The sequence below is a fragment of the Lindgomyces ingoldianus genome (assembly GCF_010093535.1).
Source record: "Lindgomyces ingoldianus strain ATCC 200398 unplaced genomic scaffold BDR25scaffold_24, whole genome shotgun sequence".
Classification (NCBI taxonomy): domain Eukaryota; kingdom Fungi; phylum Ascomycota; class Dothideomycetes; order Pleosporales; family Lindgomycetaceae; genus Lindgomyces; species Lindgomyces ingoldianus.
In genome coordinates, this window is record NW_022985185.1 from 98,282 (window position 1) to 123,641 (window position 25,360).

The window sequence follows — 25,360 nt, forward strand, 5'->3', positions numbered from 1 at the left end:
GCTTAGCAGACGTATGTAAACTTATCTAACTTATTTTTAGCACTCTTAAACATGTATATAGTTTTAACTTTAAATAACTTTTAAGAAGGTGTGTTTAATGTTTAGTTTATTTTTATATAGACTAAGTGTCGCGTAAGAGAGCACATGATCCTAGTGTCGCGCCTGTGTTTCGGACGAGCAGCCTGAGACACTTGGCGCCGGAGCTCCCACTACATAGGCAGGCTCCCTATGAGCCTCTCATAGTCAATAGACTTGCTCCTCATTGCTCCCTGATCAGCGGTTGCGATACTAAGTAGCATTTTAGCTTTCTAAAAAGCTGTAATACTATTTATATATCTTACACTATATATACCTTTAATTCTGTCTAACAAGACTGTTTAACCTAGCTACTATACTGCTGCTATAGGGACAAACTACAATCTAGTCACTCTACCCCACTCTATTAGCCTAATAGCCATTACGTAGGACTGTACACCCTGCCGTCGGCCCCTACCCTCCGTTCTACCTCATAAGGAATAACATTGACCCGCGTGCTTCCACGAAGCAAGGATTGTAACAGTAACTTTACAAAGCTAGCAGGCAATTGCAGGCCTATAGGCCATCTAGATACAGCCTAGTGTAAAGATGGGATGGTAAGTAGCACGGATAGCACTGAGAGCAAGCTTTCGGAGAAAGATAGGAGTGTATTGTAAGAGAGACGAATCGCTGCCAAGCTTCGCTTGTCAGGATTCATGCTTATATACGAAGCACAGGTCATACGACCTCCAAACAGGTCAGGTGAGGCCATACTGGCCCGTTCTGGGACATCCGGCCTTACACCTAGAGGTAAACTAGGTATAGCCTAAAGCATTCTAGAAGGCTTAAAGGTAATCTAGATACAGCCTAAAAGCTTCTTAGGTACTGCCTAAAGCTACCTAGAGCTTAAGAGCAGTTGCATTATAAAGCTATCTATGCTACACTTTTTAATAAAATAGAAGGTGTTTTACGCTAAAACATAAGGTTCTTAGCGCTAGTGCAGCTAATAATAATTCTGCATTTAACTATAACAACTACTACTACTACTACTACTACTACTACTACTGTATCTGCTTAAGAGCTTAAGCGCTTAATTAGTACGCGTACGCAAAGTAGCTAGCAAGGGCTTAGATTAATAACAGGGCATAAGCAGCTTAGTAAATAGGCAGCTTGCAAGCTAACAATTAAAAATAAAAGGTACTTGCATTTTCTATTAGTTATAATGCTTAAGCTTATTTAACTTAGCTTGTTTTAAGCCTCCTCTAGCTACGCTGCGCATACTGCTTATTCTAAGGGGATATGTAAAGGTTTACAATCTAAGAGGTATTAAGCAGGAAACACAGGTCACAGAGAGGGAATGTAGGATAGGGGGGTAACAAGAGAGAGTAAACCTTAGGGTCGGATGCAGAGGTACAGAGGCCGAGGAGTCTATATACCCCTTGCCAAGCCCTTAGGGTGCTCAATGTAACGGCGCAGGCAAGACAATGGGTCCGAATGCGGTATGAATCCACTCAGAGGCATATGGGAGTGCGTGGGGACTCAGAGACCTGGGAATACCAATGACACCTATAGGCCTTGTACGTAGGATATCAGAAAACTACTGAGCTAGCTACAGAGGCGAGGTGCGACTAAATACATGAGGGAATAGGGGTAACAGTAGGGGTCGGGGCCAGGTCGAGGTCGGGGCCGACACGAGGGCCTTCTGGAGGTTCCGGGCGACTTGAGATGGAACGATTCATGAGGATTGTTACACTACCCCCCCCTCTGTAGACTGATAGTCCCTATTAGTAGTTATAGTTTAAAGTATTGCTGTTATGTCCTCTGCATCCTTAAACTAAAACTGGTCTAATTTAGCTAGGTGTCCTTGCTAAGTATTCCTTTGCACTGCCAGCGGTGTCCTCTAAACTAAACGCCATGCGTGCGTGCCTACTCTAATAGTGATCTGTATAGATGCGCAGCCTGTTAATAATTAAGGCTTGCTAATTGTTCCTTGCTATCTGTGCAGTTATTAATCTTTAGCGTGCGTTTAGTAAGGTGACATTTAGGTATTGTTAGGGGTGCCTTAAAGGTCTCTTGCTATTGAGGTAGCGGGGATGATTTAAGGCATTGTTAGGGGTGCCTAAAAGGTCCCCTGCTATTGACGTAGCAGGGATGATTTAAGGCATTATTGGGGGTGATTTGGTGGTTGATTGAGGTCTATTAGGACGTTGTTGCTATGCATTAACTCTGAATTAGGTGGGGTATAGCTTTGGGTCCCGCGGACGCAGGTTCAGCTGTTGACGGGGTGGTGGTATGGCTTGGCTAGAGCGTGTTTGACTCTGGGGTCAGGGGGTGGTTGGTCAGACATTAGCAGTTGCCTCTAATTCTAATGGGTTATTAGTAGTCTCTAAGTTTCTACCTTAGCGCCTCTATGCAACTTTTCTAAAGGCAATCCTAATTGCAGGGGATAGGAAGTTCTAAACCTAAAGGCTTTAGTTAACTAGAGGTTAATAGGATCTAGTCTATAGACTAAGTAATTTAATGTAACAGTGTAGAGGATTGTGACCTAAACTAAATTAGACGCGTCTTAGGCTTAGACGTAGTTAAACAGACAATTAATGCGATATTGTAATAAGGCTGTTACTAGCGAAAGCAAGTTTTCTAATATAATGTAACAGCGCAGGCAAGACAATAGGTCTAAATGCGGTATGAATCTACTTAGAGGCATATGGGAGTGCGTGGGGACTTAGAGACCTGGGAATACTAATGACACCTATAGGCCTTGTACGTAGGATATCAGAAAACTACTGAGCTAGCTACAGAGGCGAGGTGCGACTAAATACATAAGGGAATAGGGGTAACAGCAGGGGTCGGGGCCAGGTCGAGGTCGGGGCCGACACGAGGGCCTTCCGGAGGTTCCGGGCGACTCGAGATGGAACGATTCATGAGGATCGTTACACTCAAGGGTTGGATAGCTGTAACATAACCGTGACATATAGCTACTAGCTAAGAGGAAAATTCTTACACATCTTGCTTAAGTATATGCTTAATAATTACCTAGTTTTTATTATTATCTAGCCTTTATAAATTAGCTATAGAATTAGCTTATAAAAGTTATTTAGTGTGTTAGTTATTTATTATTTTTTTTTTAAAAAACTTTATAAGTAGCTGTAGTATATTATTTAAAAAGTATTATATTTTATTTAAAAGCTTAAGGTATAAGCTATATTTAATATTTTTTTAATATATTTAAGTAGTGTTGTTAAAAATGCATTTATATTAAAAGAGTAGTTTATTGTAGTCTTAGTAAAAGTAAGTAACTTAGGTGTGTAAGCAACTTGCCTGTAGGGTACGTTAAAGTGCTAAAATTTTGTTAGGGTAGAATGTTTGCTTTTGTACACCGCTCGCTTGTGAAATACGTTATCTAATCCTAGTAATTAGTGCCTTCCCTTTGTACCTTTGCCCAACATTACCCTCTTGTCCCTTGGTTTGGCCCTTCCTGCTTGACATAGCGCTCACAGCCAGCATCTCAGCCTTTGGGCATCACCGCGCCGCAACACAACACCTAATTGTTTGCTCGCCCCTCTATACATGCCCTCTATCAGCTCTATCTAGGCTCTCTGAGATAGATCGTCTTGGGGGCATTTTTCTGCCCTTCACTCAGGCTCTTGCCCTTATGGTTAGGGTCTAAAAGTTTGACGATGAACATCGTGCAGTACTAACACGAATGAATAAACGGGAGAAAATTCTCGGAACTGTTGAAATTGCCTTTCCCAACACTCATATTTGACTCTAAGTTAAATCTGCTATTGGTTTCAATCTAATTCCGGAGAAGTCTCGCCTCTCCCGGCAACAATGTGTCCCTGGACTTCCGTCCACGCAGATGTTGCGCTGGACATAAACCTTCATCCCCCAACACATTAGCACACCCCGTAGTATATCTTGTGTGTACCGACAGCTCACGACTTTGTCCGCTGGGATTGCTGATGTGGTACCCTACCGCAGATGAGCCTCATTAATGGAGAACGTACTTTTGCAACTCTTTTTCCCCACTTCTCCATTTCTCCACTGCTTTCCCATGCATGTATCCATTGATGTAAATATCGCCCACGAACCGATACTCCCCACGATTGCCTTCTGGACGGAGGATGACAGGAGTGGAGCAGCCTAGCGGCACAACAACGACATCGCCAACGGCCATAAATCCCGACCCGATACCCATGCGACCCTCTTCGGTGATACAGAAACAGCGACCCATCATTCTTGAGCCAAAATGTTCTTGAAGAAATTGTCGCCGGGCCCCCGAATCGATATTCACCTTTGCACTAGCGTAACGACGAAGTTCTCGATCAAGCGAAAGTCGCGGCAGTCTATCGCGGATCAAGGATGCGAAGACAAAATAGCAGACAGTTAGCCAGTCAGTGGAATTGTCCCACTGCGAAGGGACCTGGTCTAGACATAAAGTCCTGCAAAATGTGTCCTGCACGAGTAGGTTGTAGTGTTCCTCTTCGTTGTCTCCGCTGTCCAATAGCAAAGCACGCCAATGAAGGAAAGCCATGAGGTAATCAGCCAATGTGCAGAGCGTTCCTACGGCAATGCCATGCAGAATGATTGTATCGACGTATATAGCGGAAATTTCAATTTTATTCCGCCGCTCATCAGCAAATCTGCATTCGGTTTTGGTTGTGCTTGCAGCAGAGAAGTCGCATATACGGGATAGAGCGGTTGTCTCAGGCATGTATGACCAATCCGGCACCCACGTAGGTAGGCTGGCCGAGCTCGTGTGAAGGGGAAAATGGATGGATTCGCAGATAATGTCGAGGCTATCCGTCGTGGAAAGGATGTAATCCACAACGTTGATGTATACGTCCTTCACGGACAAGGTGTAGTCAACAGCAAATTCGCTGCGAATCTCTTGTGGCAGGACGCCTAGAATCCCAAAGACCTTATCTCGAGGGTCTGAGCTAAGCTTTCTTCTGCATGCTCGCATCACCTCGAGGAGGGATTCTTCGCCGAAGCCAATGAGAGAATTAAGGTCCGGAAAGCTGCCGGGGCCTTGGTACACTAGAACTTGCGAGTAAGTAGACTGATTCTGAGAGACTTTCTGGTTATTCCCCCCGGGAAAATAGTAGCCGAGGTCGTCTTTGTGGCGCCAAAAGACATGCGATGCTAGTCTGAAAACATCCCAGGGTAGCTTGGTGGAGCCACAGTAGACCACAATATCCTTGGCATTGAAGACCTCTTGAACAACCCACAACCTCCTCCAGTAGTCTCTTTCAAATAGCGAGACTACGGCGGCAAAATCTGGTTTCCCAACCCCTGCAGATATGAGAGATTTTACGTCCTTCACAGAGTCGGCTCTCGAGGCCACCTCTTCCAGTAATGCCGCCGCTAGGTTGCTGTCATCTGCCTCTGGACCCAGCCAGATAGCCACAGAATCTGCCTTGCTATAGATCCGTGTCATCATTTGTACCTGCTGAGTCCTTTCGTCTCTGTTCTGCTGATCGATGCAGAGCGCGTCAACCCAGACCAGAACAGTTTCTCGCTTTTCTCGAAGAGCTTCCAAAGCACCATGGAGGCTAGCGGCAACTGGAATGCTGACACTTTCAAGGATAACTCTCCGTGTATCGCTAGCATCTCCCCATGCGTAGGATATGGCGATATAGTGGGGAGGGGTTTCGAGCGACGCATGAAGGATTTCGCATTTGATTGTAGACATCCTTGCGGGTAAGATCCTTATCAGTCTGAACTCTAACTCTCGAAGCTCATTATACTGGTAAATTTTATCACCAATCACTCCAGAAGATGATGTTCGGGAGGCGGACGGTCTAGATGTTGAGCCTGACGTAGCTGCGGAAGGCGTTTTAGTAGACCAAGGTCGCCACCCGAAGCGCGATGTTGATACATCCGATCGAGAATCTTCTGGTAGAATCACTCCTGGAGCAGAGGGGAAACCGCCGGGGACAGGATACGAATTTCTTTCGTGTCTGCGAGACTTCATTCCTGGGGATTGACTACGCTTTTCCGAGTAGTAGTAAGCATCATCGTCGGCTGGGGAAGATGGTCGGGGGGTACGGCTACGTGCCGGTCGCAAAACCTTAATGGAGCTTCTGCGGTGGCTAAATAGTGGAGGCGATGAGGCTTGCTTAAACTTAGAAGGCGGGGAGGATGCACGGCGATTGCGTGGGGGAAGCGATGGGACTCGCTTCCTTGATCCTCGGTGTAGCGGAGGAGGTGAGGGAATTTGTTTGGTTCTAGATACTTCTCCGTGTAGCCGTGGCCAGTTCGGAATAGGAGGCGACGGGACTCGGGGGACAGAGATGGGATGTGCTCGCATAGGTAGTGACTCCGGGTCATGGAAATCCGGGAAATCAGATCCCCTGTCACTGATGGCCTCGTTGTCAGAGTGGTAGCGACGGTGTAATGAAGGTCTTCTTTCATGGGGACCCCTTGAAAGAGGACGTCTTGTCGAGAGAGGACGTCTTGAGGCAGAATCTGCCGACAAATACCGGTCATCAATATAGCCGAAAGTCTGGTACTCCTCAACTTCTTCCCACTCGGCCATAGTTACCAGAACGAAGAAGCTTGGATTATTGAATTGTGCTCAACAACGATCCGGCTGGCCGATGTTGGGAGACAAAAGTGTGAGGTCGTCAAATCTAGCCCTGTTGCCTGTGGAGGGGTAAATGAATTAGCGCCGGCCCCCAAATATTAAGTGCGGCTGAAAAGACATCGAATGTTATCCTCTTGGCACTCGACAAGGCTGAGATTATGACAGCGCGACGGTTCCGTTGAGTTGGGAAACGAAAATGAAGAGTTCTATGCTAGAGTATCAAGCAGAAATTTTTAATGCTGATATTCTCCAGGATTCCAGCAAGAAGCTCAGCAGATTTACCATCCTAGACATGCTCCGTGTTGTGTGATAAGTGTCTATATTTTTAACTTGCTTGTTCAAGGGAAATAGTGGGGAGCATGTGTGATCGACGGCAGGAAGAAATTCATAGGGTTTCAAAGGCGGCATCTCGCGCCTGTATTCCGCGGGTGACAGAAACGTCTCGGATTTCGACCACCGACTCCCATTGTCATCCTCTAACCCCGACCATCTCCCCTACTCGCTTGTATTCGGAAAGACTATGCCGGTACATCGATAACTTGCGCAGTGGTCCACCAGCTTAAGTTATCTTTTGCCTTTCGTAACGACTTCATCCGACTGACCTACAGACATACTATGGTCCATCTCAGGCACCTCTCTTCCATTCCCTCTGTACCTTAGGAAGAGAGTAGCTTTCATCCTACTTTCTATTTCGGACATATTTCTCAATACAGCGATGTTTTGTTGTAAAGTGCCCGCAGTCGCCCGACAACGCTAGAGGGAGTTAGGTAGGGCCAGCTTGACTTAACCCATCGGAGACCATTCGAGGGTGCTTAGAGATCACCTTTAATTGGCGCACACTTCATTTTTGTGCGATGAAAAGAGGGCGATCGGTGGGGTTCATAGACGCGCGACGGGATCAAGCACGAAGGGATTCAGCCGTCGTGGATTTTGATTTCCGGGGCCGCCTAGTACGGAACGCAGTTCGTGTTAACTATCCCCAACGAGGGAGTCGCGACCGAAGTAGACTATCGACGAGTCCCAGTCAGGTCCTCTTCCGCTGTTTCCCATTAATCCTTCGCCATCTCCGCATTATTGCCTTAGTCATTGCTACTGTGCCACTAGATCCTACATCCTGTACCTAGTTGCACCAATTAAAATTACAACCCCCATCACCGGCGTTGTGTGTATAGAGGGCGTCGGAAGTGTAGAAACGAGGGTCAGTTGAGGAAGGTCGCGCCACACATTATAGTCGCTAGTTGGTACGATGCTGTGGTTACGGTTGATCTACAAAGATTCAGTGGCATTCGACAATCGTTCCAGGGACCATAGGTAGAGAGTAGAGTGGGGTCTATGGAAACAAAATTATGAGAGTCGTGTGTGTCGCTGCTCCATGATGATTTCGGAAAGGGCCGCGATTATGTAATGGCCTCAGTCCCATTACCGCCGGAGAAGCGTGAACCCGCTCCGAACCTCGAGCTAGAGCGGAGGCAAGTTCAAGCCCTACCCCTCGCCCCTTTTTCTCATCACCTAACCAACTTACGAGTAGAAAGCTAACTAACAATGAATTTGTGCATAAATTCCCCACCAGGGAGATCGATGTCCTTATACGAGTGCTGATTTCGAGCAGTGCTTTATTCCGAAGATACTTACCATGCCCTACGCGAGACAACAAAACCCAGTCCTTCCAATTGCGCCGGCTGCAGGCTCGCCTTTATTTTGAACAGGCAACTTGGAACTTACAAATCACGAGTCTATTCCATACGTATTATGCGTGAATAGCATTTTCTAGCGAAGATTACTCTGCGGACCGAAATTTGAATAATCCACAGTTCACCTAGATCCTAGCTGCCTTCGTGTAACGCCTTTATAGCAATTGAAATAATGTGAACTTATTTGGGTATCAAAGCCCGTGATGCATTATTATCTCATGAGAGGCTGCCAGTGGCTTTTTTGTCAACACGAACCAATTGTGTCTTGCTTACACTTCAGAGCCAAGAGAGGATGGTTGGCGAAAACAGTACTATGTCTTGTCACCCAGCGTAGAATGCAAAAAGACTAAGTTATCACAGAACTTGCACCGCATTGACGTCCTTGAGTCCGGAGATAGAGACAGCATCGGTCAAGCCAAAACATGCTGTAGTCAGTTTTCTCCTACAGGCGGCGAAGAAGGAGCTGGGTAGTGTGAGACTTAATTGCAACCTGGAGGGCTGCTCAATCAACTCAAGGATTAACTGCTCTCGCTTGTATATATGCCTCATAGCCCATCAGCCCCATCACTTGTCAATATATTACTAGCCTCTTCCAGGCTTACAAAGTGATCTATACTTGGTCGCATTCCCTCTGACGGGTTCTTGACTAACTACCATGCAATATGTACCTAAAACGAAATATCATCAAGGGTGGTGGTATCGAGTGACTGCCTTCATTTGCATCCTTCAATCTATTTGTGTGTTATCTATAAGCCGGGGCGGTGGCGAAGTGGAAGAGTGTTGTATTTGGTGTGGAGCCTCCAGGTGCACCCATGATACATAGAGAGGTTCAGACACTATTGGATAATGACTTGGCCTCGTTACATCACCGCTACCACTACAATCCACTCGTCACCTAGATACCACTAGTAACTGCTTTCTAGCGCGTTCCTGTCTATTCCAGAAATCTAGGGAGTTAGGTTGTCGGATCTCTTCCTTAACGAAGGCAAACTATTGATTCCAGTTGTAATTAAAACTTCAAATATCTGGCTTGGCCAAAGACTTTGACTTAACATGATAAGTCCTACTTCATCCAACACTCGCAGAATAGAGAAGCCTACTCGAAAATAAACAACCCCCAAGACAGTTAGCAAATTCGTTCCTCAGGTCTACCCATAAAACTCCCAAACACCTCCTCCAACTCCCCCAACAGTTCCTCCGCAACCCTAATCCACTCCTTAAACGTGACAATCTCAACCCTCATTATATCGCCTTCAACAAAAGCTTGGATCTTCCACTCCCTCAGCGGTTCCGCATGCGGATACACGGTTTCAACCCTAGCTTCCGCGCCCCCAAAGTCCAAAGTCTCAACACCAATTGTCGCTTGATGCACCACAGAATCAAACCAGGTTATTTCTCCTGGATCCCAGTCCGTGCAACTGGAAATGATTTCACTGAGCCCAATTCCTTCGTACGCCGCGGATTCGATGTGCTGGGCTTGTACGTGTTCAAGTAGGTCGCGGTAGGTCCAGGACGATTGGAATTGAATTCGCACTGGAATGTATTGCCAGCACGGCCCAATGATCCGATCGGCAGATGGTAGATCAATGTTGCGACCAGAAACGACCTCTCCGAAAACGACATCTAAGATGGAAAGGCGGCGTGAGAGACAAAGAGCCCAAGCGGCCGTCGGAAGAGTTGCGATCGTGATCTCCCTGGGCCGGCCAGAGATATCTAGGTCGCAATAGACAGTCCCAGATTTTCGTGCCACAAGAGACTCTGAAGACATAAGAGTGCTCATTTTCGATCCTTTGAGCAAATTCTGCCAGTACGGGATGCTTTCCTGAAGTTTGTTGAAAATCACGTGGTTGACATGCTTGGAAAACGGCTCAGTCTTGGCGACAACGGTTCCAGAATAGAGAGCAGAAAGTTGTTCCAAGAGAATAGGAAGACAAATCTCGTCGTATTGGGCATGGGATATGCGGAATGCGAGGCATGATTCTCCAGTTGAAGATGTCAACAACGTGAAGGCAACAAACGATGTGCCGTGCAGTTGCGGTTCGCCAATGTCCTTGTTGCAGAAATCTAATGCGGATGTTCGCAGATCTCCTCCTTCTGATATCGGTATCTCGTGGACTGGAACCTCAAGGGTCTTCAGGACGACACCAAGACAACGGCCAGAGACTTCTAAAAATACTGTGCGAAGAATTTCATTATAGGCCACAAGTTTCTGACATACGTTAAACAGAAGAGTGTGATTAACGGATCCAGATAGATAGATGAGCTCGTACCGAGTAGAGTACCGTGGAGAGAACACAGTACCATTGACAGCGACTTCCTGGAGCGGGCGTGTAGGGTATATATTTGTAATCTCCCAACTGGGATTTGCCAAAAGAGCTCGGACCTTTTCTTGGGTGAAGATACCCTTTTCGGGGCCAAGTGCAGCAAACGGTTCCACAATCACATTTGGTGGCATTGAAGAGACCTCTTCCACTATTATGGCCATAGACGATAGAGATCGGTGTTCAAAGATCTTCGCAACAGATAGCTTCATATTGGCAAGGCGCGCCTCAGAGACGAGTCTCATCGCCCCAATAGAGTCTCCACCAAGCTGAAAAAATGTGTCGGTGGGTGAAATCTCTATCGCTGGTAGATTTAGGATACGACTCCAAAGTTCCCGCAGTCTTCCTTCCCGTTCCAAGAGAATAGAGGCCTTCACCTTAATATTTTCCACCCGGCTGTTATTCACTCGATTCAAGACCCTCTCGGTAGAGGCTGGACCTGCTGTTCTGCTCTGTCGTATCATTTTTGCTCCTCTCTCCTCATCATCGGTCAGCACGGCGACATCCCCGAGTCTCTGGTCCAAATCATTGCACATGGCCAGGACAACCTTATCAAAAACATGCAGCATTCTTTCCATCACGTCGGTAGTCACTGTCTGGGAGTCAAAGCTCGCCATGACTAAGAAACCACTCGCGTCGAGTGTACATACTAGCATTAGTGCGTATGTGTTGAATTTCAACGCTTCTCGTGCCGCTTCATCGTCATTCGAGGGTACCAGGCCACTTGCTGGGGAATCCATGATATCATACTTTTCGTTATGGGAGTTCCCCGCCTTTGGGTGTAGGACCAATCCCGTTCTGAGTTCGCAGGCATTACGTGCGTCAGGACTAACGCGACGAATATGTTGCAGCCCCAAATGCTCATATGGGATTTGTTCCACCGTCTGAATGTGAAGTTGTTCCAGGTATTGGGAGACGGAATTATCAAGGTCAAGTTGAACGCGAATAGGGACAGTCGTGATCATTGGTCCCTCAATTTGATCGATACCACTCACTGGAGCAGATCGTCCCGTCAAGGTTTCGCCAAAGATGATGTCTGAGGATCGCATATATAATGAGGTTGTCAGTGCCCACGCGCCCCGAATTATGGTAGCAATGGTGTACGGAGATGAAGAATTTTTCATGGTGATATAATGCTCGAGAAGCGAATCCGCGCGGGTTTGGTATCCAGGATGCGGTAGAAGAGGAAATTGGTCGGGATGCACGCCCTTCAGCTTTTCCCTCCAATATGCCTCTGAGACAGGCCGGTCCAATCCAATAAGATATTTGATGAAGTCCTTGAATGATGAGGGCCGTTCCGTTTCGAGACCCTGATATGCGCGATTCACGCGTTCGACGACTAGCGGCATTGACCAACCATCGTACAGAGCATGATGTATTGTCAATACAAAATGCACGCTCGAGCTTCCAGGAGTTTCGACGATTGCGTAGCGTACAAGTGGGTCTCCAAGATCCATAGGGTTGCCGTGGTCTTGGGTGAGATATGTGAACAGATCTGAAGCAAGTTTAATATTTTCCACTTTGTTCACCACGACTTGGAAAAGGCCTCGACCAGGGATGCTCACGATCCGCGTGCGCAAGATATGGCTGTCGCAAGCAGCACTTCCAAACGCCCTCCAAAGGGCTTGGGCTGTCTCGATATTCGGCAGCTCGACGACTCTCTGAGCGACGTAGGCATCCGTAAACTTCGCAGACAATGCCATCAGACCCTCCTGAAGCGGCGTGCATGGATATATGTCTTCAATACACGATGATGATACTTGGCATAGCTCAGCAACTTGCGCACGAGCATCTTCCGCATCCCACATCAAGTCGATCAAGGAAAACGGAGCGACATCCGGTTGCACCATTCCATGGATTACCTGCGCTTTGGTGGCCATTGCGAAAAGAGTTGGATGGAGCATAACCTCAGCCACTGTCAAGGCAATGCCTGCATCTCTCGCGGCCGCCACTAGCCTCATGGCTCGCAGTGAATCCCCTCCGACCGCAAAGAAGCTGTCTTTTGTCCCGAAGTCGCCATGTCCGCTAAGTACAGCCTTCCAAAGTCGGTGCAGGTTTCTTTCCATGTCCGTTGACGGTGTTTGCCTTTCAGATTTCGCTGAACTGAAATTCCTCAGCTTCTTTCTCGGTATTACACTTCCAATTTCCCGCAGACGCTTTCGGTCAGTCTTGCATGATACCATCAATGGCATATTGTGCAATGGGATATATGCTGAAGGAACCATGTATGCCGGAAGATCAGCGGCAAGGCAGACGTCCATCTCATCCATTCTCTCTCTGAGGGCTTTCGAAAATGTAGAGATGAGATCGCCGTTTTGGCAACGAGTTCCGTTCTCTTTCCCCTCTGTAAGGAAAGCCACGAGAGTTGGTTCACCGAATCCGCCGGGCTTAATGACTTCTACTGCTACCTCCGTCCCTGTTGGGAGGTGTTTCCGCATGTTGTACTCGATCTCGGCCAGCTCAATTCGCTGTCCTCGGAGTTTGACTTGCTGGTCCCTGCGCCCGACAAAGACGATCTCTCCTCGACCATCGGGGTCGTATCGAACCAAATCGCCAGTCTTGTATAGCCGACCGCGTCGTCCTGGTATTGTTCCGGTTCCAGTAAGTAGAAATTCAGGATCCTCAATATATACCTCTTGTGTCTTCGCCAGCTCATTGAGGTATCCGATTCCGACAATGGGACCCTCGACCAACAGCTCTCCGATAGCACCAATAGGGACAAGCCGGTCATGATCTGCAGGGTCAACAATCCACATTATACCTCCAACACCCTTCCCAATAGTCGTATATTCACTCCCATTAACATTGTTATTAACGGAGCAGCCCACCGTGCACTCTGATGGCCCGTAGGCAATCACAACCTTGGTATTTGCACCCCAACTTGCTGCATCACTAGCAGATACAGTTTCTCCACCCAAGCCGAGTACATCCAGTGATAATAAAACGTCTGGGTCAAGGATACGTGCTACAGAAGGAGTCATATGTGCCATAGTAACCTTCATATCTCGTATTGCACCACTGAGATTATTGATGCGCATTTCTTCCGAGGGAGTGCAAAGAGTGCCACCATTTGCAAGCGTGCAGAGCATACAGTCTATACTAACGTCGAATGCATAACTCGCAAAGTCGAGACATCGGGTGTGCGATCGATACCCTACAGCGTAGGCACGGGGTATTGCACCAGAAGTGTAGTTGCTGTGTGAGATGACGACACCTTTGGGCTTTCCAGTGCTACCGGACGTGAATTGAATATAGAGAGGCGCGGATGGTGGAACGGGAGGGAGAGATATAATTGGCTGCCGCGATGAAAAAGGCTGATCAATTTTAGTAAAATTGGATTCGGAGATCGGAATAATGGTCACGCCAGTTGCTATTCGAAACCCTAGCGCTGCTTGCGCTTTGGATGTGACGATAAGAGGCGCGGATATCTGTTTGGCTATGGCGCGAAGCCTGCCTTCTGGTTGCGCTGGGTCGAGGAGTGCAAATGCGGCGCCTGCCTTCATAACTGCAAGTAATGCGACAATTGTCCAGCGCGACTTTTCGAAGAGCAGAGGAATGATGGTCTGTGGCGATTTGACAAGCAACAGAAGATTCTGTGCCAACTCTGTCGAATAGCGCTCGATATGCGCATACGTGAGTTTCCCATCCCAGGAATCCACCGCTACTTTCTCTGGACACTGAAAACACCTATCACGGATGATGTCGTGCATGCACTGGTTGATTGTCGGCGGCAAGGGAGTGTTCCAACTCCAAATCTGGGACAATTCTTCCTGGGAGATGTCCGCAATCCTGGAAAGAGAAAGATCTCGGTCTTGGAAAATGGTGGCCAGGATCTTGGAGAAGTATTGTAATTGAGTGAGAGCTTGGCTCTCCGACATAGCTGGTGGCTTCCAATGCGATTCCATGTAGAGTTCCTGGAACAGTAAACGTACGGATACTCGGAAATTCCACTAGAAACAGGATCAGAATAATTATTTCCGTATCAGAATGGAGTTCTCTCACATCGTCTCTACCTCCATCGTTAAGAACTACCACTGCAAATCGAGAGCTTAGGAAAGGATCCAGTGCTAAAAGATGATTGTGGACAACGTTTGCAACATCTGGCACTGCCTTAAAGCCCTCGATTCTATTCACCACGAGACGCTTGAATTCCACCTCTTCCGTTCCGCCCCATCCCCATGTGCACTCGGTGATTGAATCCCCATTATATCGATACAGGAGAAGAATCCAGGCAACTAAAACAGTTTCTAACGTAGCCCTGTGGTTTTGACCTGCGGGAATAGCTATTACAGCTTCATCAGTCCACACGCGATCTTGGCTTACAGTTTCGACGTTGACGTCGACCTTTCCAATTGATGGGCCACCCGATTTGGATACACATCTTTTACTATCACCAAACTGCGAGGTTTCTTTTCCTCGAGGGTGCATCTTTCAGAACTCTAAAAGTTGATGAGAGGTAGAGAAGGGTCTGACAGTAAGGTGCGGGCATCTGCGGGTTTACCTTGATGATCAATATCCTCATCCCTGTTGCGGAACGAGCCCGCCATCACGAAACTATCACCTGCTGACCAGGAGAGAAGCTCTGAAAATGCCAGGATAGTCGTTTTGGGTTTGCACCGAGTTCTCGATTTTTATTTTTAGTCCATTTCGTCATCGTGGGGTGTGTATGAAAGGAGGATAGTCAAAGCCGGGAAGACAAGACTTGATACGTAAAATGAGAGATAATCGGAATACATGGACTCCGCGATACGCGCGTGAAACAGATAATGGGTGCGCAAAGGGTGTAAGGAAACGTTAGGGCGTTTTCGACCCCTGGCATGGTCGGGAAGGGAAGAGTTACGCCAAGTCCGATTCCCCACAAAAAGCGGATCAGATAATTCAGAGGTGAATTAGAGCGCATCTGATAACGTTAATCCCACCCACCATGGCATTCGGACCTGCCTCTTCCAGGCTAACGCTGATGCGCGTGAACTTCAGCCCAGGAGAACTACAGGGTAGTGTAAAAGCTTTGATCTAATTAACTCCGGCTGCTATTTGGAACGGAGTTCACCGCAGGGATATATTTTTCCGAATTGCGTAGTTCGCCTTCTTCAGAGATTTTCGACAAGCCGACCCTGCACAATGGCACGATTAGAAGCGAAAAGTCTGCCATGAAGCTCAATTACCGATATCGGTGCGAGGTAGAGACGATGTGCGAACAAAACGCATGCGAGCCCGAGGTGAGGGTGCCGCAGGGACAAAGTCTCCCAGAATGCAGCTCGGCTGGAGATCATAGGTTCATGTGCAAAATTGTGGTAATTTATTAGTCTAAGTTGATCTGACCCCAGTCGTCTTTTTTGTAAAGAAGCATGTCGCATCGTTTCACTCCTATCTGGCAAACATCGTGTTCGTATCCACTGTCAAGTCTCTGCGCAAGCGATGGGTTTCGTGGCGCTTCCCGCTCTCATTCCTGACATCGCTGCCGTATACGATGTGTACTTCGAAGCTTTCAGATATACCTCAATCCTTTCAGCACTGTTCTCATTAGCCACAGCTTCCGACCTCACCAGCTCGGGGTCCGAGTTCCGCAAAGCCCATATAGCCCACACTCTTTCATATTGGTAGACCTCAGCTACGCAATACATCTTAAAATGCGTGGACAGCGAGACGGGGAGCGTGATGGGAATGACACTATGGGATGTCTACGTACATCCGAATAATTGGAAGAAGGAGGGCGTAGCCTGGTTGGAGGAAAAGGAGAAAGTAAGGGCCGAAAGACTACCCTCTCCTCTTTGGGAGGCAAGAGAGCGTTTGTGAATAGCAAAAGATATGTTTGTACGTACCGTCTTCCAGTGTATTCCCATGCTTTCTTGAATTTTCGGGTTTCATCGATGAGGGGACGTTTGCGGGGTCATGTCGCTGATCCAGAGATAGGATGTCACTTAATAACTGTCTATCCCTCGTACCAGAAGCGAGGTGTGGGCACTAAGCTTACAGAAGGGGGAATTCAAATTGTGCAGGAGACTGGACTACCCATCTATCTGGAAAGCTCAAAGGAAGGTATCCACATGTGTGAGAAATTAGGATTTCAGATGTTTAAAGGACGAAATCACACATTCAAAGGACGTACTCCACGAAAGCGAGGACTGTGAGGTCTCTTTGATGGTCTGGGTTCCTGAGGGAAAAGGTTCGGCGCTTCTAGATTGAATCGATCTTGAGTGAATAATAAACACAAAAGATTGCCACAGCGCAAGACAACGGTCGAACTTAACCGCAACACTCAGTGTGAGATTTAGTTCGTTTACCCATAACGGTATTATCCGCCTATTCCATCATCTGGTGGAGAGCATTAACGCGGTACCTCTCGCTTCGTTGTACCAGATCTTCATGCCGACCTTGATCAATAACCCGCCCTGTGTCGATCATGAAGATCACATCAGCCCGCACAATCGTCCTTAATCGGTGAGCAATGGCAATGACTGTAACTCCATTACCCTTAACAGCCTTATCCAGCCCCATCTCGAATGCCCTCTCACTCTCTGCGTCTAAGGCACTAGTGCTCTCGTCCAGAAGTAGCAGCCTTGGCTTCCTGATCAATGCTCGGGCAATGGATAGGCGCTGGCGCTGGCCGCCGGATAGCTGTGACCCATTGGATCCACAATCGGTTTGATAGCCATCTGGCAAACTCATGATTGCGTCGTGAATGCCGGCCAGTTTGCACGCTTCTTCAACGTCTGCGTCCGTTGGTGAATGGTAAGGTCGCGCTCCGAGCGAGACGTTGAATTTAATAGTCCCTTGGAAGAGAACATTGTCCTGCGGTACGTACGCAATCTCTTCCCTGAAACTCGTAGTCGTGCGGCGCGATATGTCATCCCCATCTAGCAATATACTTCCAGATGAAGGGTTGTAGAAGCGTTCTAGAAGAGCAAATATCGTAGTTTTCCCTGCACCTGATGGCCCTACAAGAGCGCAGAACTGACCTGGATGGATAGAGAGAGAGAGAGAGTTGATTACAGTGACTTTTGGACGCGCTGGGTACGAGAAAGACACTTGGCGAAACTCCACAGCTGCACCATGCCTCAGAATTGAGAGTATGGGGGAAGCGGCATTTGCTTCAATATCGTCTGCTCCTTTTTCATCCAGATTATCGGGGTCGGGGGTAGACATCCCTGACCTAGATTGAGACAGGCTCGTCTCCAGGCTGAGAAGTCCAACGATTCGTGAGATAGCAGATTTAGCCCGAGAAAGTTCCGGAGCAAGTGTAAACATCTGGCCCCATAGTTGTGCGGACACCAGCATAGCAACGAGAATGATGAAAAACTGTGTTTGGGTGTATCTGCCTTCCAGTATCTGTTTCGCACCCCACCAGTACGCAAACGCATATATAATGTTTCCAGTGGAGTTTGCAATTGCGAGCCAAACGTTGGATTTGATACTCTGCATAACCATCTCTTTTCGGGGTGCTTTCAGCGTGCGGCGATACGTCTGCATGATTTCAGCCTCAATAGATAGTGCGGCAATGGTTCGAATGTTGGAGACAGCTTCGACTGTTATGGCGATAGAGGTTAAAAATGCGCTAGCATGGCGCTCGCGAAAGTGTGCGATAGATCGTAATTGCATAAATCCAGCACCCAAGAGAAGTGGGACTGTGACCAAGCAGATGATGGCAATTCTCCACGCAATGATGTGAGAGAGAACAATGGCAACTATGAAATTGATAACGACAGAAAAGAGGGTGCCAACAATTGAGCCGCTGAATCCAGCGAGCGCATTGCCATCTTTTGTTATGAATGACAGAAGAATTTCGGGGCTTCGGCCGTTAGATTGATGCCACTGAAGTGGTTGATCGAACAGGGTTCGAAACGACCGTAGGCGGACCTTGTACATCAGGCGTTCGGAGATAAGGCCAAACATTGACCAGCTCGTGAAGTTAGCTAAGAACTCTATGCAAGCTAGCATGAAGAAGAGGCCAGAAAAGAGCAGGCCCCTTGATCGTATTGATGCTGGTTGTTCGCAAGGAGATAAGGCGCCAATGGTATTCCCAAATATCACTCCAGACCCAGGGTAAGTTCCGCCTACAATGGCGGCCGCAACGAAAGCGACTAAGAGGAGAATACCATAGGGTTGAATCATTGGCAGTATTGTTTGGATGACAGAACATCCATCGGCGTCGTCGACAACCTTGTCGAAATCATCAGGCGACGTAGTGGCCCCAGCTTTCTCATCGGTAGCAGATGCTGGTTTGTTTTTTTCAATAATTTCCACATCTTTCTTGCCCTGTATTGCTCCCGTTCCATTTTCTGCGTCATCGGTTGGCTGCACCGATTGCAGGCGCACCATTTCGGCATACGCTCCATTCGAATCAATAAGTTGTAAATGCGATCCTTGCTCAATGATCGTTCCAGTTTTCATGACAATGATATTGCTAGCGGCCTTGATGGTAGACAGTCGATGGGCAATGGATATGACGGTTCTTCCTTGCGCTGCCTTCTCGATGGCTCGTTGTATTTTCTGTTCACTAACCGAATCTAAGGCAGATGTTGCCTCATCTAGAACCAGAATCCTCGGGTCACGGACAAGTGCTCGAGCTAGCACAATCCTCTGCTTCTGGCCGCCACTAACAAGGCTTCCGCTGGAACCGACAAGAGTCGCAAGACCATGCTCAAGTTTCTCAATGAAATCCATGGCGTCAGCCAGATCAGCAGCACGTTGAACCAGAGCAAAGATCTCAAAGACTTCTGGGCCTGCCCATTCCGCGGACTTGACAAGATTCTGGCCAGCCCTGGCCGCTTCCGTAATCCGAGAAAGGCTGTCTCCCTGAAGAACATCTCGAAGGTTGGAATGTGCCGGTGAATTCATGAGGCCAAAGGCAATGTTCTCCAGTATTGAGCGATTAAGCAGGGACGAGTCCTGGGGTACAAGGCTGATGAAGCTTCGTAATGCTCTCACATTAAGGCTTCGGATATCTCGTCCATCAAGCATAATGGTCCCATCTCCAGAATCGTACAGTCTTGTCATCAAACTAGCAACAGTCGACTTTCCACTTCCTGAAAGTCCAACAATAGCAGTCATTTCTCCTGGAGCGCATTTAAACGACACATTTCGAAGAACGGCGTGCTCTGGTCTCGACGGATACGTAAATGAGACATTGCAAAACTCAATTTTGCCATTCGTGCTCGGTGGTTTGTCTCCAGTGTCAGAGCTGCCATCAATTGATGGTTTATGATCCATATCTTTTCGAAGGCGCTCAAAGGCAGCAAAGGCAGCACCAAATAGTGGGAGCAGAGGAGCCACCTGGCTGAGTACGATTGCGCCTTAGATATTGTGAGTACAACACACCAACAAAGGAGCTGGACTTACCATCGACCAGAATAAAGATAACCGTGTAGGTATCTCCGATAGTCACATCATCGTTCCCAAACTGGACAGTATTTGCAATCTTTCTGCTCCCTTGCCAGTAAGCTAAGGCATTAGCAGAAAATGCAATGAAGTATAGTAGTCCAGCTTGAATAGCAGCGGCCGAGGCTTTCTTGATTCCTTCAGCCCGAGCATTCCCTAGATAACCGCTAAATATTTCTTCGAGCCTGAAGCTTGCACAAAGTGCATGCACAAGGCCAACGTGATTGAGACCCTCAGAGGCAAGGGCGCTTGCTGAAGCTAAGTGCTCTGACATTTTCCCAGAGTATCTTTGCACGAAAGTTCCCCCAACCACAGTCATGATGATGAATGCTGGGATAAGGGAAAGCAAGATGCCGGCGAGTTTTGCGTCTTTCATGAATGCAATTATATATGCAGTAATGCAAAAGGAGAGACATGCTAAAAAAATTCCAACCTTCTCTGATGTGCCTGTTTCGAGTATTTGAATATCTCCGTTAAGGCGAGATGAGACCTCGCCCGCTTGTAGTTTGTCGAAAAATGCAACATCCTGCTTTAGCAGATTCCGCAAGTATCGTTCGCGAATTCTCTGGGCGAGACGCTGAGATGTCAGGTTCCAGCACACTATATAAATGTATATTAATGCGAAACTAGCGATGCTAACGTAAACGAGGAGAAGAACTTTAGAGTTGATGGAAGATTGTACTTCGGATGATGCATTGGTCGTAATGCCTTCGTCGCATGTAGCGCTATTCAAGTCATCGACGAGTTGACCGAACAAAATACCAATGAGAGGGAACGGCACTCCTGCAGCTATTGCCGTAATGAAGCCAGCTCCCACCAGTAATTTGTCTAGCCATGTCGGGTCGGCATAGAAGAGGAGGTGAAGGAATCCGAAGAAGGGGGTAAAGAAGGACTGAGCAAGTACTTTAACCTGCATTGAGCCCATTGAGAGAGCCAGATCAAAGGAAAGAAAGGAGCAACGAAACGTGAGATTGAGATTGTGAGGTCTGCAAGCAGACTGTTGGAGATTTGCATTGTGGCCAGGACCGAGGACAAGGATGGACTAGTGGACATGGTAATGTGAAAGACGGCTTCTACTAGTGATTAATTTCAATACGGCGGACAGGCCTGCTTGATCGAGGCAAGCGAAGTCTGAGATGTGGAGTGAGGGCCCTGATAGTTCAGCGATGCCGGAGGTAGACCCCGCCAAGACGCTTAAATTATCAGATGAATCAGATCAGATAAAATTTTGACCATTACATAACACCCGACTCCTCTTCACCCATCGGATCCTTACATCCTTGCACTGACCAGTACCACTCCTGTATCTCCTTGCTCCTCGGCCACTATCAGGGTGCTCACCACCTCGCCGGCTCTTGCAGCAATATCCCTCGGCAAGGATCGCCCGCCCTCCGAATTAGTCGACATCACCCACATTCTGCAGCTCTCAGCAACAGCGCCTCGCTTGAATTGCACTTCCTCAAGGCATTCTCCTTTCTGACGACAGCCGACAATAAGCGAGTCAATGCCATGGAATAGCCCACTCTCCGATTTCTTCAGGCCTGGATTTTCTGAGATGATGACGGAAGATGGCGCTGCTGGCTTTGCTGTGCCGATTCCAATTATACGCAGTCGGTACTTGCCCTTGCTGGTAACCTGTTTCTCGTATGCAGATGCATAGATGTGTTGAATGAGTTCTGAGGAGTCCAGAATATCAGTGTTTCTATGACATAATGGCCGAGCCCAGATGGAACACAACTTTGGCGGAGGTGGTGCCGGTTCGACACTGAGAACCTTCAATGGCTCGAGAGATGTGCTATCCGTGATGACCGTAACATTCCCGAGACGCGGGCAGGTCAAGATGTCGTCCAATATCTCAATGGTATGATGGGTTGAGCCAATGATTGATATGTCAAGCGGCGTACTATGAGCGCTCCGTAACGCCTCTCTACTCGACATGTAGTCCTTCGTCGAGATGATTCGTTGGCCCGCAGAGAAGTCAACATCTAACAAAGGACGAGCAACTACGGGTTCTCTTAGGGAAGAAGGCGAGGGAATCATGAGGCGCTTCGTCCTCACCACATAAATCCTTCCGTTTTCATCTTTGGCAGCTACAATCCAACTCCTGACGATATTATTCTCCTTTTCTGGCCGCACACTAACAGCTTCATTTTGATATTTGACCTGTGCTTCGAATTGGACAGCACACCATCGCAGATAGTCGTCAAACTCCTCTCTCAATGGGTTTAGTTGATCAGAGTTTGCAAATTCCACGAGCCGGTTCTGAGCGAGAAGATAATTTACGTACGTAAATTTCGATCTCGGGTTCCTCGTTGTTGCCAGATCATAGAGGAATGGATATACCATCCGCGCTCGCGGGACATGGGAAGCTGAGTGCCATGAGAATGCTGGTTTTCTTTCGAGAAAGAGGATGTTTGCCGGCGTTTCCGTTTCTTGGTTTGCGATGGCAGTGGCCAGTTGAGCTGGGCCAAATCCGATGCACACAAGGTCATACTGTACTACAACACTCGCTGTAGGCAGGTTGGATGAGGGAAAAAGAGGCCTCGCGGCATATTCTGTAGACGCCATTCTCCGCAATGAATGGGAGGGTTTCGTCAGGTAAATAGTAGTAAATTACTAAAAAATGAGTTGTTGACTTGGGCTCTGAAGCTGAAGATTTGGAAGGTAGGCTGAAAAACAATCAGTGGGGGGGGGGGGGGGCCGAATAGCGAAAGACATACCGCAAAATACGTCACAACCGGCCCATAAGCGAGGTAACTCTGCCTGCGACATGGGGTTGCATGCAAGGTTCAAAGTATCCAAGCCGATCTCCGCTAGTGCATCCAAAAAAAAAAAAGCCGCAGGGAGCTGAAAATGAGAAGTATCCCTATTCAAAATTTCAAATGTGAACAAATTCTGGATACTGCATCACGTCCAAGCTCGTTTCTGTAGACCTCTCCCTATTCAGCATGCTGCTTCAGCTTCCAAAAAATCTTCAGTCCTTCTCTCAATCATCCTTTCCGCACAGCCAAGACAGTTGGTTGACCACTATGGCACAACCAAAGAAAGCAGACTCCTCAATTGAGCCCACCATTCTAAAACTACCACATCCATACCTCACCGCATATACGATCACAAACATCGCACCGAAAGGAGAGGCCAAAATATTTCAAGTTTTACCGTCCTTAATTGAGAATACAGAGAATGGAGTTTCTCCCTCTATGCAGCTCCATAACAGCTCGGTATCCTTCAGCGATATAGCTGTCCTTCCAGAAAATCAAGCTCCTCCCGATGGAAATAACAGCTCATGGGCAAGGACTCGCCGGGCCCCCATGTCCACTATCTCGTGGACAGGTCCCAGGCCTACCGTAGCCCAGATGTGGCTAATATCATATGCGCTCATCACGCTGCATCCGCTAGTAGAAAAAATGAGAGTATTGTTTTCTGGCAGCGAATCTGAGTTACTAGCTACAGCATTGCGATCAAAGGGCCTCTTTCACCCACATCCTCCCTCCTCAAATTCCTCTGCTCCCCAGGATGGATACCTCCTCCTCCGGAGCTGCTTCTGGCAAGGTGCTGGTTGCCCCTTTGGTTCCCGTCCAGTATGGGCGCCTCGGCTAGATTCCTCAAACCAGCCCATCTCGACAGAATATCCACTCTTCCCATTCCAAACAGCCCCAACGACGCAATTCCCTGCTCCATCTCGACATACGATACATCCAATACGGGCACCAAAACCTAATCCTGGCTCGATAATATACAGTCGCTGGATACCCCATCTAAACGAGCATTTCTCGATGATTGCACTCGATCATACAAACGACGACCATCTCAATCTCTTCCACGGATGGCAAAATGACCCTCGCGTTGCTGCAGGCTGGAACGAAACCGGGACGCTAGACCAACATCGAGAGTATCTCAAAAAACTTCATGAGGATCCGCATGTGCTTACTATGTTTGCGGCATTTGATGACGTGCTGTTTGCGTATTTTGAGGTGTATTGGGCAATGGTATGTTACGTTTACTTTGCTACATCAGAATGACAGACTTTTATTAACAATTGATATAGGAAGATCAACTCGGTGCCCACTACAACGCCTCCCCATATGACCGTGGCCGCCACTCCCTCGTAGGCGATATCCGCTTCCGAGGCCCATACCGTGTGTCTGCGTGGTGGAGCGGGCTGATGCACTACATGTTTCTCGACGAACCTCGCACCACGAATATCGTGGGTGAGCCTAAGGCAACGAATAGCACGGTATTGGCATATGATTTCGCCCATGGGTTTCATATCGAGAAACTAGTTGATCTGCCGCATAAACGTAGCGCGCTGATGATGGTTTCAAGAGAGAAGTTTTTTATGCTGAGTCCGCTTGTTTGGGATGGGGAGAAGGCGGTTAGGCCAAGTTTGGATGCACTTGCGAAGTTGTAGGGATAGAGATAGATGTTTGAGGTTTGGATGGACCATGTCATTTACGTACACAAGTATAAAAAAAGTAATGGATGCAATTCTCAGATGTCTTCAATACTTTGAAACTCCAGAGCACGGTTGTGCCTCACTAGCATCCTCTTGCAACCATAGACCGAACTTCTGACCTCCCTTCTCAATTCTGCCTTCACCCATCACCCTTCCTCCGTTTCAACCCCAATATCCCGTTTCCGCTCACCCCCGCTCACAAACCCCCGCTAAGCCCAAGCCTCTCCCACCACTACCTTGGCACACGGCTCCCATCCCACGCCATGCACCAATCGGTCCATCTGATTAAATTAGTTCCTCCCACCTGCCCAGCCGCCAAAAACGCAGGGTGCGGATCAGATAACTCTGTTTGCACCCTGCCACCGAGGGCCGAAACTCGGAGCACGGTGTGCAGCGGATCTGATAAAATTTGCATGCCTGATACGACGAGGCTCGTTACCCGAGATGAGCTGATTCGATAGGACAGCGGGGGGAAGTTCTGCCGAGACGGCTCGGGTGAATGAGGGCGGATCTGATAACTTTGTCCGGCTGCGTTTGACGGGTTACACGGAATGCAGGCATGCACGGGATATTACGGAATTGGAAATTTGAACGTAACCAGAAGACCAGACACCTCCAAGCCTTGACTCTCTCGGCTCCAATCGAACATCCGATAAAAATTTGCTCGCAACCGCCTTGGAAAAGTGGAGAAAGAATGTAGAATCCTTGGGAGTGGAAGGTTTCCGACATCGGCATTATCTTATCAGATTAGATTTCGTGACAAGGATTACACGCAGCGGTCATGGATGTCGCGATCGACATGACGACTCGCAACATACTATGTCGGAATATCCTAGAATAGGAAAGTGGAAGAGTGATTTTTGCAATGCATGTGAGCGGAGGGTGGCGAGGGAGGGGCGCTTTGCGA

General features: G+C 47.9%; 8 protein-coding genes across 8 annotated transcripts; 3 read left to right on the forward strand and 5 right to left on the reverse strand.

The window, feature by feature from the left end:
• Positions 1 to 3,767: 3,767 nt before the first annotated feature.
• BDR25DRAFT_304884 (uncharacterized protein) lies at positions 3,768 to 6,656 on the reverse strand. Its single transcript, XM_033690308.1, has one exon. The coding sequence runs from the start codon at positions 6,557 to 6,559 to the stop codon at positions 4,010 to 4,012; it is 2,550 nt and encodes an 849-aa protein (XP_033545261.1). The 5' UTR covers positions 6,560 to 6,656; the 3' UTR covers positions 3,768 to 4,009.
• Positions 6,657 to 6,966: 310 nt separating this feature from the next.
• On the forward strand, positions 6,967 to 9,345 carry BDR25DRAFT_357361 (uncharacterized protein; the record flags this gene model as incomplete). The annotated part of the gene is made up of 16 exons (XM_033695790.1): positions 6,967 to 7,156; positions 7,216 to 7,346; positions 7,405 to 7,456; positions 7,493 to 7,569; positions 7,614 to 7,805; positions 7,839 to 7,902; positions 7,959 to 8,131; positions 8,178 to 8,267; positions 8,293 to 8,351; positions 8,379 to 8,417; positions 8,532 to 8,618; positions 8,686 to 8,770; positions 8,850 to 8,917; positions 8,988 to 9,035; positions 9,077 to 9,188; positions 9,250 to 9,345. The coding sequence occupies 16 exons, from the start codon at positions 6,967 to 6,969 to the stop codon at positions 9,343 to 9,345; spliced, it is 1,563 nt and encodes a 520-aa protein (XP_033545262.1).
• A 79-nt stretch (positions 9,346 to 9,424) lies between these two features.
• Positions 9,425 to 15,273, reverse strand: BDR25DRAFT_394723 (nonribosomal peptide synthetase 6; the record flags this gene model as incomplete). Its single annotated transcript, XM_033698328.1, has 5 exons — positions 9,425 to 14,569; positions 14,622 to 14,963; positions 15,019 to 15,058; positions 15,093 to 15,143; positions 15,170 to 15,273. The coding sequence occupies 5 exons, from the start codon at positions 15,271 to 15,273 to the stop codon at positions 9,425 to 9,427; spliced, it is 5,682 nt and encodes a 1,893-aa protein (XP_033545263.1).
• A 27-nt stretch (positions 15,274 to 15,300) lies between these two features.
• On the reverse strand, positions 15,301 to 15,519 carry BDR25DRAFT_357363 (uncharacterized protein; the record flags this gene model as incomplete). Its single annotated transcript, XM_033695791.1, has 2 exons — positions 15,301 to 15,358; positions 15,413 to 15,519. 2 exons carry the CDS (start codon positions 15,517 to 15,519, stop codon positions 15,301 to 15,303), a joined length of 165 nt encoding a protein of 54 aa, XP_033545264.1.
• A 345-nt stretch (positions 15,520 to 15,864) lies between these two features.
• On the forward strand, positions 15,865 to 16,805 carry BDR25DRAFT_372913 (uncharacterized protein; the record flags this gene model as incomplete). Its single annotated transcript, XM_033697258.1, has 4 exons — positions 15,865 to 16,219; positions 16,262 to 16,407; positions 16,533 to 16,692; positions 16,739 to 16,805. The coding sequence occupies exons 1-4, from the start codon at positions 16,038 to 16,040 to the stop codon at positions 16,803 to 16,805; spliced, it is 555 nt and encodes a 184-aa protein (XP_033545265.1). The 5' UTR covers positions 15,865 to 16,037.
• A 42-nt stretch (positions 16,806 to 16,847) lies between these two features.
• BDR25DRAFT_265035 (leptomycin B resistance protein pmd1) lies at positions 16,848 to 21,010 on the reverse strand. Its single transcript, XM_033686892.1, has 2 exons — positions 19,959 to 21,010; positions 16,848 to 19,912 (listed from the first exon to the last, which is right to left on the reverse strand). The coding sequence occupies exons 1-2, from the start codon at positions 20,920 to 20,922 to the stop codon at positions 16,923 to 16,925; spliced, it is 3,954 nt and encodes a 1,317-aa protein (XP_033545266.1). The 5' UTR covers positions 20,923 to 21,010; the 3' UTR covers positions 16,848 to 16,922.
• A 235-nt stretch (positions 21,011 to 21,245) lies between these two features.
• On the reverse strand, positions 21,246 to 22,646 carry BDR25DRAFT_304886 (rhizobactin siderophore biosynthesis protein rhbE). The gene has a single exon (XM_033690309.1). The coding sequence runs from the start codon at positions 22,563 to 22,565 to the stop codon at positions 21,270 to 21,272; it is 1,296 nt and encodes a 431-aa protein (XP_033545267.1). The 5' UTR covers positions 22,566 to 22,646; the 3' UTR covers positions 21,246 to 21,269.
• Positions 22,647 to 23,026: 380 nt separating this feature from the next.
• On the forward strand, positions 23,027 to 24,408 carry BDR25DRAFT_326637 (aerobactin siderophore biosynthesis protein iucB; the record flags this gene model as incomplete). The annotated part of the gene is made up of 2 exons (XM_033692290.1): positions 23,027 to 23,986; positions 24,046 to 24,408. The coding sequence occupies 2 exons, from the start codon at positions 23,027 to 23,029 to the stop codon at positions 24,406 to 24,408; spliced, it is 1,323 nt and encodes a 440-aa protein (XP_033545268.1).
• Between the last annotated feature and the right edge of the window lie 952 nt (positions 24,409 to 25,360).